This window comes from Molothrus aeneus, chromosome 10, assembly GCF_037042795.1.
Source record: "Molothrus aeneus isolate 106 chromosome 10, BPBGC_Maene_1.0, whole genome shotgun sequence".
Lineage (NCBI taxonomy): Eukaryota > Metazoa > Chordata > Aves > Passeriformes > Icteridae > Molothrus > Molothrus aeneus.
The window spans coordinates 16526875-16540091 of NC_089655.1; the positions used below are offsets into that span (position 1 = coordinate 16526875).

General features: G+C 41.9%; 1 protein-coding gene across 2 annotated transcripts in view; it reads left to right on the plus strand.

Moving 5' to 3' along the window:
* The window catches only part of DIS3L2 (DIS3 like 3'-5' exoribonuclease 2), a 180414-nt gene that overhangs the window by 16691 nt on the left and 150506 nt on the right, over nucleotides 1-13217 (plus strand). The window contains exons 1-5 of one of the 2 annotated variants that reach the window (XM_066556845.1): nucleotides 936-1029; nucleotides 1590-1748; nucleotides 2042-2184; nucleotides 7385-7438; nucleotides 11556-11657. In XM_066556845.1, the coding sequence (XP_066412942.1) occupies nucleotides 1697-1748; nucleotides 2042-2184; nucleotides 7385-7438; nucleotides 11556-11657 (351 nt within the window). In that variant the 5' untranslated portion in view covers nucleotides 936-1029; nucleotides 1590-1696. Of the gene's footprint in view, nucleotides 1-935; nucleotides 1030-1589; nucleotides 1749-2041; nucleotides 2185-7384; nucleotides 7439-11555; nucleotides 11658-13217 lie in introns of those variants that run through there. The other variant, XM_066556844.1, reaches the window with a different exon arrangement.

The following is a 13217-nucleotide window of genomic DNA, read 5'->3' on the forward strand; positions in this document are numbered from 1 at the left end:
ACCTCTCTGTGAGCAGCCTAAAATCCTGCCTGTTGCAGTTTAAGTCAGATTCCTTCAAAATGTCTCTGAAAACATATCCAGGAGCAAATTGTGTTGCCAATTCTCTAGTCTGTACTTTTACTCTTGGTGTCTGTTTTTAAACTTAACTTGACCCTTAGGACATTTGTAAATCAGTTCATTAGGCAGTTGCAAATCAGTTAATTTTAGTTCCATCTCATTATGTGAGCCATACAGGTTGCGTTGCCTCAGTCACCTCATCTGAAAACTGAATTTGCTGCTGTGCTAAATTTGCCATGTTACAGCTGCAGCCTCCTCAAAGAGACTTTGCCCTGGAAGCACCCTCAGAGTGTGAAAAGCTTGATTGTGTAGAAAAAGGCCCAACTATGTTGTGTTATTGTGACTGAAAACAGAAGCCTCCCCTTTGTTTCAGCTTCCCCTTTGCAGACACTGCTGTGGTATGTAATCTCTTCCTAGACTGGTCTAAGCTGGCACCTTCAGTTGTCCCTCTGCCTGTCTTGGTGTCTTCCCTCCTGAAATAGGAGGATCCCTCCCTCCTGCTGATTTGCCTCTTGTTATATATATGAAAATTATTTTTTCTCTGTGATTGGGCAAAGTAGCAGTTTTCTCTTGTTGCACCATATTTTTTAAAGATCTCTGCTTAAGTACAGCCTTTAAAACATTTTTTTCTCGCTGCTGTGAATCAATCTGCTATTTCATTTGAGAAGGATACCATAGGTAAAAAATTTGCCTTGTAACTTGGATAGCACTGTAGCAAATAAGTTGGCGTTGCACATTTTCTGACTTGCAGGTACAAGCTTGGACCCAGGGAGCGTAGCCAGGAGGGGCTGGAAGGCAAAGCTGTGATGACATGTTCAGTATCCAGGTGGAGGGCCAAGAGGGCAGCTGCGCGGCGCTGGGTTGCATTCCAATGTGCTGATCCGTGGAACAGCGTTGGCATACGCTTTGGAAGCTGCTGCTTGCTCTCCTGGCTGTAGGGAAGGGGCTGAGGTGATGGCAGGGAAGTAAGGGGTGAGTCTCTGCAGAACATTTTCATATGATTGTGGACTATTCTGAGCAGGCTGGACATTTGGATCGTTGGCACTTCTTTCTGGTGTCCTTGTGTACCGCGCTGCCTCTGGTAGCTCCAAAGTTAATAACTCTACTGTGGGTTGTTAATTTTTTTCTGCCTCCTTGATTCCTGACCTGCTTAATTAAGTTATAGGGAGGTTGTATTTTCTCACTACTTGGGGGCTTAATGGGGTGGAGACTTTGGAAACAGTTTAACAATTTCACATTTTATATGCTCTAATGAATTTCCCAGGATTTTGGAAGGGTTGTATCCAACTTTAGCATCGTAATTTCCAGCGTTTTATTTATGCTAAAATAAGTTAGTGCTGTGTTATGAGGCCCAAAGAGCCAACAGATTACAAATGAACTAATGAAGACATTGTTTCTCTTGGATAAAGGCTGTGACTCATGGTTGTAACTTGTACTGAAGAACTAGAGACCGTGAGCTTCACCAGGACCACAAGCTGGCACTGGGGTTCCTCTTCCCTTCCTTGTTATTTCAAACCTGTATTTGATTTCAGGTGCAGAAAAAAGAGGGTTTGCAAGGACCAGAAACAACTCTGAATCTGCAAGAACTCCCCAGAACTTCAATAGGAAGAGGCAACTCTCTGAATCGCAGACAGAAACAATGAACAATTCAGACAGCAGAATAAATCCCAGACAACTGGGAACTCCCAGAGGTATTAAAGCAGTGTGTGTACACGCTTCAGGAATAAGCTGCCTTGAAGCCTGTGCTTTAAAAGATGGGCTGGGATGAATGCTATTGACTTTAAAATGAGCTGTAAAAGATTGTTGATTATTTGTAAAATATGATTATTCCAGGCTTTTCGATGTTTTGAAGTCGGGTGCCAGTATTTCTAGGCAAACTGTTCTCAGAAGTTCAACTTCGAACATAAAACTTCTATACAGATTCTGTTAAGATACACAGACATGTTTGGTGGGCAAGGTAACACTTACGAATTTTTGTTTGCAGGAGGATCCTTTGCTACTGTCCCAGCATCAGGTGACAGAAAGAATCTGAATAAACCCACTCGAGGGAGGAAGAAGAGTATATTTGAAGCCTACGCATCAAAGGAAGATGTTTCAGCAGGACTGAAAAGGGGAGAGCTAATTCAGGTGCCTGAAATGTACACTGTCCATGCTCTTGTGATAAGTGTGAAAACCACAGGCAGTTGTTGGAAATCAGCAGCAGTTGATGACAGGGAATTGATGTAGCACTTGTAGATGCCAGAGAAGATATTTTCCCTTTCTCAGGGTGTTCTACAAGTGGGATGAAATCTCCTACATTCCTCTGAAGTAGTTCTTTGTTTGATTGCATGTTCTGTAAAATTCCTGATCCACTCTAGTGATAAATTACAGATTTCTTGTTGAAGAGTCTCCTGGCCACGATGGTCATTAATGGGGAGACACTTCTTTTTACAAATGATGCTCAAAACAACAGCAGTTGCTGGCAGCAGCCTCTGTCTGTGTCAGTGTAAGCAAAAACAAATGCTCTTAGCAAGATACCTCTTGCTGAAATTTCTCACAAAAGTGTTTGTGCTTCTTTTTGGAGCAGCAAAACTGCAGCCATCAGTAGGCAGCAATTCTTTTCTAAAGAATGTGGGGGTGGACCTGCTGTCCTATCTGCTGGATAGAGAAGATTTACGTAGAGGTTGGCGGGGGCTGAGATGGAGAAGAAAACGTCCTTGCACCATGTTCATAGTAGTCCTCAACACGGTGTAATGTTCTTCAGGACACACCTGGCATCCCAGTGAGATCAGACTGGCTGGAGAAAAGAGGCAGGTGGAAGTCAATGAAGGCATGACATCCACACTGAGGCTTTGTTTACCCAAACACACACAGGTCCATTGCCATTTAAGTAGTGTTGTAGTACTGGTGAAGTTGTGATACTTAACTTTCGTCAATAGACTGGAGTCTCAAATGACATCACCTCAATTTTTGTCTGACTTTTTGTTATAATTTTATAATAATTCTCATATATCATTAACATGGCGTAATCTCTGGAGATGTGATGAGGATTTTACATAAAAGTCTGCCTGATTCCATCCTGAAGACCAATCTCATGCACTCTTAGCTTTGAGGAAATCATATCCCTGCTGATGATCAGCATGGTCCGCTGGGCTACTTGGACCTTAGGCCAGTGCATTTTTAAAGACCATCACAGATGTCTGCAATGGGAAGCAAATGGTGAGGGAGGAAGTGGGAGCCTTAGGCTGTGACTTCTCTCATGGCTGCACTAGCATATGGCATCAACTAAAGCTTCTGCCTTATCTTCAGGGGTGTTTTTGGCACCATTTTTGGTAACACAGCCTGATAGTGTTACGTGCGATGTGTGTAGACTGCCTATGAGGTCAAGTGCAGCTGCAGATGAGACACATCAGGCTGTGATTACTACCTGAGAATCCCACTGAAATGCTGAGTCCCCACGGACCTGTGATTGCATGATCCCTGGCAAAAGAATCCCTAATTCTTGTAAATGTGTGTGTCTACTCCAGGTCATGTGCTGCATAACTGGAAGAGTCATATGTGCTTTCTTAGGCTCTGTCTGTTTTCCTTTCATCCAGTTCCACATCTCAGGGAAACAATGGAGCCTGTAGAAGTGAGATTTAATAATTCAGAGCTGAGTGTTAGATCATGGGCCTTCCAGCTCAGTATTTCTCATCTTCAGTTCATTCATCCTTATGATTTCATCAAGACCATTCATCACTGCAGCCTCAACCAGGATAGGTCAGATCCTGAGAGCAACTTTAGTGAATGGATGAATATTCAGTGGTTTTTCCTACAATGGCAAGAGACAGAATGAACATGTGTCTGTTGTGTTAATCCCCAAAAGGAGGGTATTATGTTCTAGCATGGTGACCTGCAAAAAGGCTCCACAGGAGCCTGTGGAATGGGAGGACAAACCTATTGGTCTGAATCTGATGGTCCTGAGGAAACTGGAGTACTCCCAGGCAGCATGACTCTCTGAACATGGGCTGTCTCCTGGAGCATCCTGGAAATATTTGGATGAGAATTTGAGAGCTCTGTTAGGGAGAAAAGAGCCTACCATAACACTGAGATTCTTGGACCTTGGCAATGCAGCTGTGCAATGAAGTGTTCCTGAAAGTCCAACCCACAGAAACTCCTGACAGACCTGAAGATTGCTCAGATGACACAAGTGCCGTGATTAGGCAGCCCTAGATCAGGAAGAGTGAAAGGTTATCTTTATGGGTGCTGACGTCTGTCAGTAATATTGATCTTAATGGCTTCTGGTGCTGTATGTGACATAAGTCATGTTTTGATATGTAGCAGAAGTGTGACCTGCAGATTCCTGGATTCATTTTGTCATGTGACGTGTCCGGAAGTGTCCTTCTGCAAGAAAAGGGATCTGAGCTCAGGTGCTTATGAGTACACAGAATTCCCTCTTCCCTGCCCTTCAGACTGCAGGGAGCAAAGCCCAGGGGTATCGGGTTGGTTGGAATCACAGCGGATAGCCTGAAGGCAAACAAGATTGAACAACTCCTGCGTCCTCCTGTGAGCGCACGCTGATGGTTATACACAACAGATGAAATCAGGCTGTGTATGAAAGAGCATGGACCCAAAGGACTCCAATCATCCTCTGAAGCATCAGCCAGAAACTCATGTCTGCTCCACGCCTCCAGCGTCTCCCAGACCCTCCCTGCAGGGCTGCTGGGGTCAGGTGGAGCAAACTGAGATGCAGAGCCTGCTTTGCTGTTAAAAGGGTGTTTTTCCTTGGAAAGCTGTTATTTTGTGGATGTGAAAGCTGGGGTTTCTCTGGTTTTCATGGATTGTTGTTTCGAAGGAAGCCTTGGTGGCAATCAGATACTTGTGAACCCTGACCTCTTTTTGCTGTTTTGTACATACAAATGAACCCGGGCATATGTGTTACAATAATTGTTATAAACTGCTTGGTTTGGGATGTTTGAAGTTTTGTCTGAGTACTGCCTGCCCTGCATTTAGCAAAGCAGCTTGAGAAATTGTGACCCTTTTGTGTCTCACTGGGAAAGTTCAGTAAGGTTAGAAACTTTATTGGCAAGAGCTTGTGAAGCTGCCTTGAATCATCAGAAAATGTTTTAGAAACCTTCCTGCAGACCTTGTTCTTCCCTTTCATAACAAAAGCCCTAATGACAGAAAAACACTGATAAATATAGCAGCTATTATTTGCAAGCTATTGTAAAATAATACAACATTAGTGTGACATCATGAGACTCTGCAGCCAGATCCTCACCCCCTAATACACATATGAGAACAGTTGTTCATTGCAGATGGGGAGAGTGACTGGTTCCAGATATGATATCACAGCGTGAAATGTACAACATTGTAAATAGGATTTTCATGGGCACAGATAATAGGGCCCATCTGCTTTCTAAGATAAATTTGGTGAGTTTCTTGCTTAAAGGAAGAGCTCAAGTTTTTTAGTATTACTTGACGTAAGAATTCTAATGCTGATCATAATTAGGTAGTGCATATAAAATGCAGATAAACAGTCTGCACAATAAATGTGGTAACAGCAGGCTCCTCTGTGTGTTTGCTGGAGCTGGGCATCCATGGTCACATTGCTGCTCTGGTACCTTCTGGGCCATGGACACAAACCCTGATTTTTCATGTGCATGATTGGCATTTACACCCGAGTGATTGACAGCTGTCCCACACTGTTCAGGGGGACTGTGCAGAGGAAAACAGGATATCCCTTCATCTGCTTAGTGCTGGTAGGTAGAGCCACATATGGGAATTGAGTCATTGTCAAACAGAGCAGCAATCCCTTTCCACTTTTTCCTTTCTCTGTAGCAGTTTCTGATGACTGATTCTGGGAAATAAAGTGTGGGACAACCATTGAGAGTTTTCCATCAGTGGGTACCAGTGCTAATAGAAACTGATGACAGCAAGTCAGCTCTCACTTTGCTTAAGGATAAAATACCCCAGGGTTTCTCTCAGTGGGTCATCTTTGTTTCCATGCTGTTGTCCTGGGTTATGCTTGCCATGGGGACAAGCGTCCTTGTTAGTTCAGTTATGTGAGACATAAAATTAGTGCAGCAAAGGACTCAAATAGTATCTAAAGAGTATGGAATACATGCTGCTGGTAATCTGGTATTCTGTATTTGCTGGTGAACTTTAGCAAATAAGTGCAATGGAAAATCTTTGTAAATCTGTGAATTCTTCAAGGCAGCAAAACTTTCACATGTAATCAGCTCCATTTCCTTATTGTCTGAGTGTTTCCCAGAATACATAAAAAATTATTTGCTGCAGTAAAGTTTTAAAGAAGCAATTCCTGTGAGATGCTCCTATGATTGCTTAACACAGAAGTGCAAACAGATGGAATCTGTTCATATAATAAATTGGCTAACATTACTTCAAATACACAAGTGGAGAAATTTCTAAAGTTTCTTCCCAGAGCAGAAGCCTGTTGGAAGGCAGATACCTAAGTTGTATTCCCATAAGGTTCAAATGCTGTCAGTTTGAACTGGAGTCACCTGAATTCCAATTTCCAGGATACTTTTGGGATGCAAATGTGTAGCCTATAAGGCTTTGGTTGGCTCTGCCTTTCTCTTGGATGGACATGAGTGCAAGCAGCAAAACTGGTTGGTTTACTTTGGAAGGTTGATACGAATTTGTTGCAGGTGACTTGGCCTTTAAGTTGGCAGATAACAATGCAGAAATAGATAGACCATGGAATTTTCAAATGTATTTAAGATAGTTTGCCTTTAAGTATGTTTAAACAGAATTTAATCCTGTAGACTTTAAATGTTTATTTTTGGAAAATCCTTTAAATTCTTTTCTGGAAATGTACTTTATTATCACAGTTACTGCTGCTGTCTGTTTGCAGGAACAGCCTAAGCAGCCAGAGCCCCATAAGAATGATACCTGCTGCCATGCAAGCTCAGCTTTTCTTTTCCTCTTTCCTTGCATCCTCCAAAATAAGCAAACCCAACATTCTCCTTTTCCAAAACAGAGCAAGCCAAATTGTTTCTATTATCCAGTTGTTAACGAAGCTGGTGGATGCTCAGCAGAAAATGTGTGAAAGGAACAGGAGAGCTTGGATCCTCAGTTCACCCAGTAGCAGCAACAACTAATGATTCAACATCTCTTTGATGACAGACTGCAGTAGATCAGCTTAAGCCTATCATGAAACTGCCTTTTGGCTTGAAATTGCTTGGATGCTAAGTTGTCAAGACTTGAAATGTATAATGGAAATTTAGATGTATCTCTCATGTTTCACTGTAGATATATTACCCACAGCTCTCTAATTTAACTGGTGTTAAATAAAATTAATAAGATTCAGGCATAATCTTTCTCCTCCTTTCCTTTTTTTTTTAAGGGACCCTTGAGAATAAATCCTAAGAAGTACCATGAAGCCTTCATTCCATCTCCAGTAAGTGTAATTTTATAATGCTTTAAAGTTCATAAGTAAAGGTGCATTAAGATAGGAGTTATGCTGTGCACAGAAGGTCACTCAGAGGTGAATGAATTGGAATAAATGAACACAATCCGGATTTTCTCTTGTACCAAATATTCCCAACCAAATCCCACTTTCTCATACCTCAAGGAAACGCTTTGCTTGTGCTGAAGTTGGGGATACTGCAGGGTCCCACAGAGGCCAGCTGAAGTCAGGTTTGAGGACCACCAGATAGCGTAATCAGAAACCCTTGGTTTATGGCTGCAGAGGTTTTATAGATTTTCCACTGATTTAAGTTAATCTTCCCTAAACAAATATGCTCTCCATTTTCGATCTGCTGCATGAGCTAATTTGAAAAGTCATTCCAGAAATAATATGCGTGATTCCTTTTCATGTGCCCGCTTTGGCACGGGCTGGATCTTGGTTGGCTTGGGATGTGCTTCTGCCACATGGGATTGCCTTGCACCTCTTCTCTCTTCTTTCCTTATTTTGACAGAAAAGGACTCTTGCAATTTCAGGGCCTTCCAGTTGGGAAGGTGACCTCACAGCTGGCACAGCCAAAGCTTTTTATCTGGAACTGACTTGGTCAAAGTGTTGCTTTAATGAGAGAGTTTTATATTGAAATGTTTTGTTGGTGTGGGGATGAGAAGGCAGAGCCTGCCCTGAGACAGTGAAACACTGATTATGTTGTTCTCCCTGCTGCTGACCGTGCTATTGTTTTGGGGCTTGGGAAAGCCTTGAAATTCATGGTGTTGTTTATTTTATGTTGTTGATTTTGGGCAATGTTTTGGAGCTTTGTTAGAGAAGGTTGGTGTTACAGGGATGGGAAAAGGTTGGGGTTGCAGAGAATACACTAGCATTAACTAGAGGAAGAAGTACAGAGCAGCTCTCTAGTACATCAGGAAGGAAAAGTGTAAGTGAAAGGAACTTTGATCCTTCCTCTGCCAGGTGTCCTTGTAGGTGTGGTAAGTGTAAGCTTTTAAATATATTCTCTGCATTTACAAAATGCAAGGTTAAAAGAGAAGTTCAGCTACTCTCATGAGTTATTTGGATGTGAGGCTTTACCCCTAATCGCCCCTCTGGTGTCCAGCTGTTGCCTTGTGCCTGTTCTGTGTGCAGGAATGCATACATTAAGGAGGGCTAACAGAGGTGGTTATCTCAACTATCTTTCTACTTTTCTGCCCTTTGTGGAGATGAATACCAGAATCAGCAGAATCAACACCTGGATGAAGATGACTCTGGTTTATGTAGGCACAGTCCTTTAAGACAGATGCTTTGGGAAGCTTATCCTTTGTATAACATGATTTACCATAATGGAGGGGTTGCAGCCTTGCCTTGGTGTTCTGCAGCACTTCCCATCATTGCCAGATGCTGCAAGAGCTGCAGCTGTGAAAAATCACCCTTTCTTTTCTGCTGTTGATGAGGGCATTATACCCCTTTCACTTCAGCTATGGCTTGGCCATGGCTTCATGGAGTTCAATGCAACAGCTGTTCACCTTCTGACACCAGAAGTCCCTGCATGTTTCTTGCTGCACTTGTGCTCTGTCTGCTCATCTCGTTGTTGCATGGAGAGTTGAAGGGAAGGCCCAGGGCTTGTTTCCTGAAGCTACCCAGAGAACACACCCCAAGAATTGAAATCTCTGCCTTGCATCTCGTGTGTTCCCTGTGCAGGGTGGTGTGGTTTGAGGTGTCAGTGTGAATGATGGTGCTGCTGAGCATGAGTGACAGTGACTGGAGCTGTGCTGTGCTTGTGGGAGACACTTCAGAGCAGATGGAAGTACTGCAGATCTCTTGTCAGAGGAGGATAGGGAGCACTGCTGGAGATACTTGCAGAGAAAAAGCCCCGTGCTCCCTGGAGGGGGCTGGGGAAATCTTGAGGCCATTGTGGCCAGTAGAGTAGATGCACCCCAGGGACAGCTGAGACTTTGCAAGTGATTGTGTTCTGTTGTCATTCAGTGCCATTTTAATTGCATTAGTAATCTGAAGTGTCAGCTGTGCCGAGGAAAAAGTGCACAGATTTTCTTGGAAGTGCGTAAGTTCACCCAACAGTTGAGAGCCTGGAACTCAAGATATAGAGATGTTTCTTTTTAGAGGGAAAGCCAAAACTGATGGCAATTTTCTGATTACAGCTTTGTTGCAGATGTTGAAATTAACTGCTGTAAAATTGGTGTACATACACATATTTAGATTTGTATATATGTATATATACATGTATTGTTTGGAAAGAGAGTGTGTGGGTGCAGTTAAAGACAAGACTCTTGCAGAGTGTGGAGATGAAGCCTTAACCAGATGGTGTGATACATCAGGCACCTCTACAGGGAGTGGAAGAAAATGTCTTGTATTTTCATGGACATAGTAGAAGAGGAAAAAAAGTGTAGAGCAAATTATTTTGAGTGCTAGCCTGTGTCCTGCAGCACAGAGCAGCTACAGGTACAGACCAAAAAAAAACCCTAACCCAGACCAGGAATTTGCCTTAGAAAGTGACTGAACATTTCATTTTTATGTATATGATGGATTTGGGTAAAGAGTTGGAGCTGAAGGGAAAGGGTGGGGAGAAATAAGGAATAAGACCATGTGTAAAAAATCTGGCTTTTTGAAGAGAACGGTTTCCAATTTGAATTATGTTGGTCCAAGAGGCTTTGCAATTTTTCTGCATCTTGTCATGGGAGGCAGCTTTCACACAGCTGTTGAGCTGCTGCTGCTGCTTTTCTTTCTAAGAGTAATTTGGTCTCTTGGAGGGCGGCCTTAGTTTCACATCATGGCAGGGTTCTTCCTTTTATTGTTTTGGTATCTAAGCAGAGTAAGATACTTATGTGATATTTGGGCTTCATGTTTTCAGGTTATAAAAGAAGTTTTTCTTGGACACTGAGCATGCTGGTAGTTCTGATTGGATTTATTCATGCATATGAAACTCAGGAGTGTCTGAGAAACAGCTGAAGTTGCGATTAAGACTTTAAATCTTGTGAGGCTGGTTTTTTCTTTGAAAGACAATGAAGTACTAATCTGAAGAAACTCAACCTCCTTTTTTGTACCTCAAAACCATGCAAAGATAACTCTCTTCAGAAAAACTATTTAAGCTGGTCATATTGATACTGAATGCTCACTTTGTTTGACACGTTCATTGCACTGTAAACGGACACATGGAATTTTTTGTATACTGAATTATGGGAAAGCAGAAATGAGAGCAGCAAGAGCGTGGTCAATAATTATCAAAAGAAAAAAAACCCGACAAAACTGGCAATCCTTTAAAAACTAAAATCTTTGTGTTGGCATCTTCAGGAAACTTTGTTCACCCCATGAAGAAAATCTCCCAAACTAAATCTAGAGTAACCGAATGCCAAACATGTCTGGAGTGGATAATCATGGTGTGTGCAATTAGTAGAGGCTCTTGTGCAAGGATGCTAACCCAAAATATTCAGAGAAGGTGTCCTGACATGTCTGTTACAGTAAAAGATCTCCTGGTTTGCAGTTGGCATCTGTGGTTGTCATTATTTGGGATACCTTCTAACATAAATTGTGCCAAATGCAGAATATATGGTGTTAACTCATTTGAAAAAGAAGAGATTGCATCCCTAACCACAATCCAGACCACCTTCACAGAGTGCCCTGCTGATCCAGGAGCTGCATGTCCCTGCTTTCCCAGCTCACCAGGAGAGCAGCAGGAGCTCTGCATGGAGCACTTTGCAGAGACTGCCTTGTAAACAGCTCTGAACACTTGTCTGTTCTGAACACTGGCTTTGAATGTTTGAGGTGGGAAATTAACGTGTCAAGAGCTGTGACAGCATAAAACTCTCCACCTGTTCCCAAGAGTAACTGTAGAGGAACTGAGACAGCACATCTTGAAGGCTTGGCTCTGTCTTGTGTAAATAGTGTGGAACTACTGTACTGGCACATCCATACAAAGGTGCTCATTTGCTGAAAGATCCTCTATGTTAAAGGCCGTATGGTGAATCTGTTTTGTTCCTGTGCACAACTGCAGGATGTTTGCCTCACCAGGGTGTGTGTCTTTCTTGATGGCAGTGTTTTAAACCTCATAACAACCATGATTTAATATGTTTTGGTCTGGCACTTACTTTTCTTCCCCTTTGACTAGGATGGGAGCCGCGATATCTTTATTGACGGAGTGGTTGCTCGCAACAGAGCCCTGAACGGTGACATCGTGGTGGTGAAGCTGCTTCCCAGAGATCAGTGGAAGGTCAGTTCAGTATATTTTTGCAGTATATTTTTGAGAGAAAGAGTTTATTGCAATTTTCATGACTAAACTTGTAGGGCCTGAGACAGAGAACAGAGAATTTCCTACAAATCACATTAGCTAAATTGAGTTTATGCTGCTGTTGATTAAAAGAGTTTATCCATTACAATGTTTGGAAGAAGTGATACCTGAGGCGTTGACACCTCATTCTTTGCATGGAATGGCCTTCATTATCACTGTATGGGAAAGTCTGAGACTGATTCCAAGCACATTTGTCAGAGGTGACTTTTGGTATCTATTTGGCTGTCTTCATGCTGTGGTGTTTTGGATAGCACTGTGTAGGTGTTTGCAATTGCTTATGTATTTGACAAGTGTTGTTCACAAAGCTTTAGTTATAATTAATCCTCTCTAATTTTTGGGTCCTCAGTCCATGAAAAGTTTATCTTGTCACAGCTCCAGGTTTTGTGGTAATACCCTTCTTAATATGAATGAAGCATGTGTGAAATGACTGGAGCAATACAAATACAAATGTGGGACAATTGCTTTCATTTTCATGTCTGAGGATTTCAGTAAGATCACTGTCTGGAATTTTTTTTTCTCCCAATGGTAAAATTCATTCCCTAATCAAACGTTGTCCTTTCAAATATCTGGATAATTTTATCTTGTTTGCAGGTTTATCTTTAAACACTACTATGCAAGGGCAGTTTTTGTTCCTTTTCTCTAGTTGCTGGGAGATGAAGCTACAGTTAGCAATTTTAACATGGGTTTTTACATGTAAGCATGACAGAATCACCACAAATTGTTTTCCAAACATAGTTTTTGCACTCTTCTTAAGAGTTTAAAGACTGTCATAGATCTTTTGGACAAAAGTAATTGTAAGGATGTTTCCAACAGAATGGGGGGTGGTCTGAACTACTTTGGCCTGGTGCTTTTACTCAGTGTAGCTACCTTCTCTGCCTGTCTTTGTTTGAAGCTATGTGATTTTAGACTTGCAAATGCAAGATTTCTTGCCAAGTCTGGTCATTTGCTGAACCTTCTACCTGTACTGTTAAATCTAATAACAATTGAAATGACGGTTTGAGACATATTAGAATTTGTCTCTTCCTTTTAAGTATGCATAAAATGAGTGAATGACCTGAGTATTTATTGACACACATAACTACAAAACTAAACCTAATACAAAAGGCAATCATAAGTGGGTTCTAAGGTATTACAGGTATATCCATATACAAATAAAAGAAAGAGGTCTGCTGCCATCTCAGTAATCTCTGAGAACATTTTGAGGATCAAAGCAAAATTTCTTCGATAGCTATTCAAGGCCTCAGGTCAGAGTTCACTAAAACTGTGTTGATAACTATGTGTTTTAGTCACCAATTCCATATAGGCAAGTTATCTTTTTTATTAAACCATTTTATATAGATGGAAAAACAGAATAGTTTGGATGCTTGAATCCTTTGCCAGGACCTGCCAGCACAGGGCTTCTTCGTAGGCTTGATAGAGATTGCCTGAGCTGGAAGCTTTGTCTGCAGTTTTCTATTTATATCTGTTTCTAAACAAAGATAA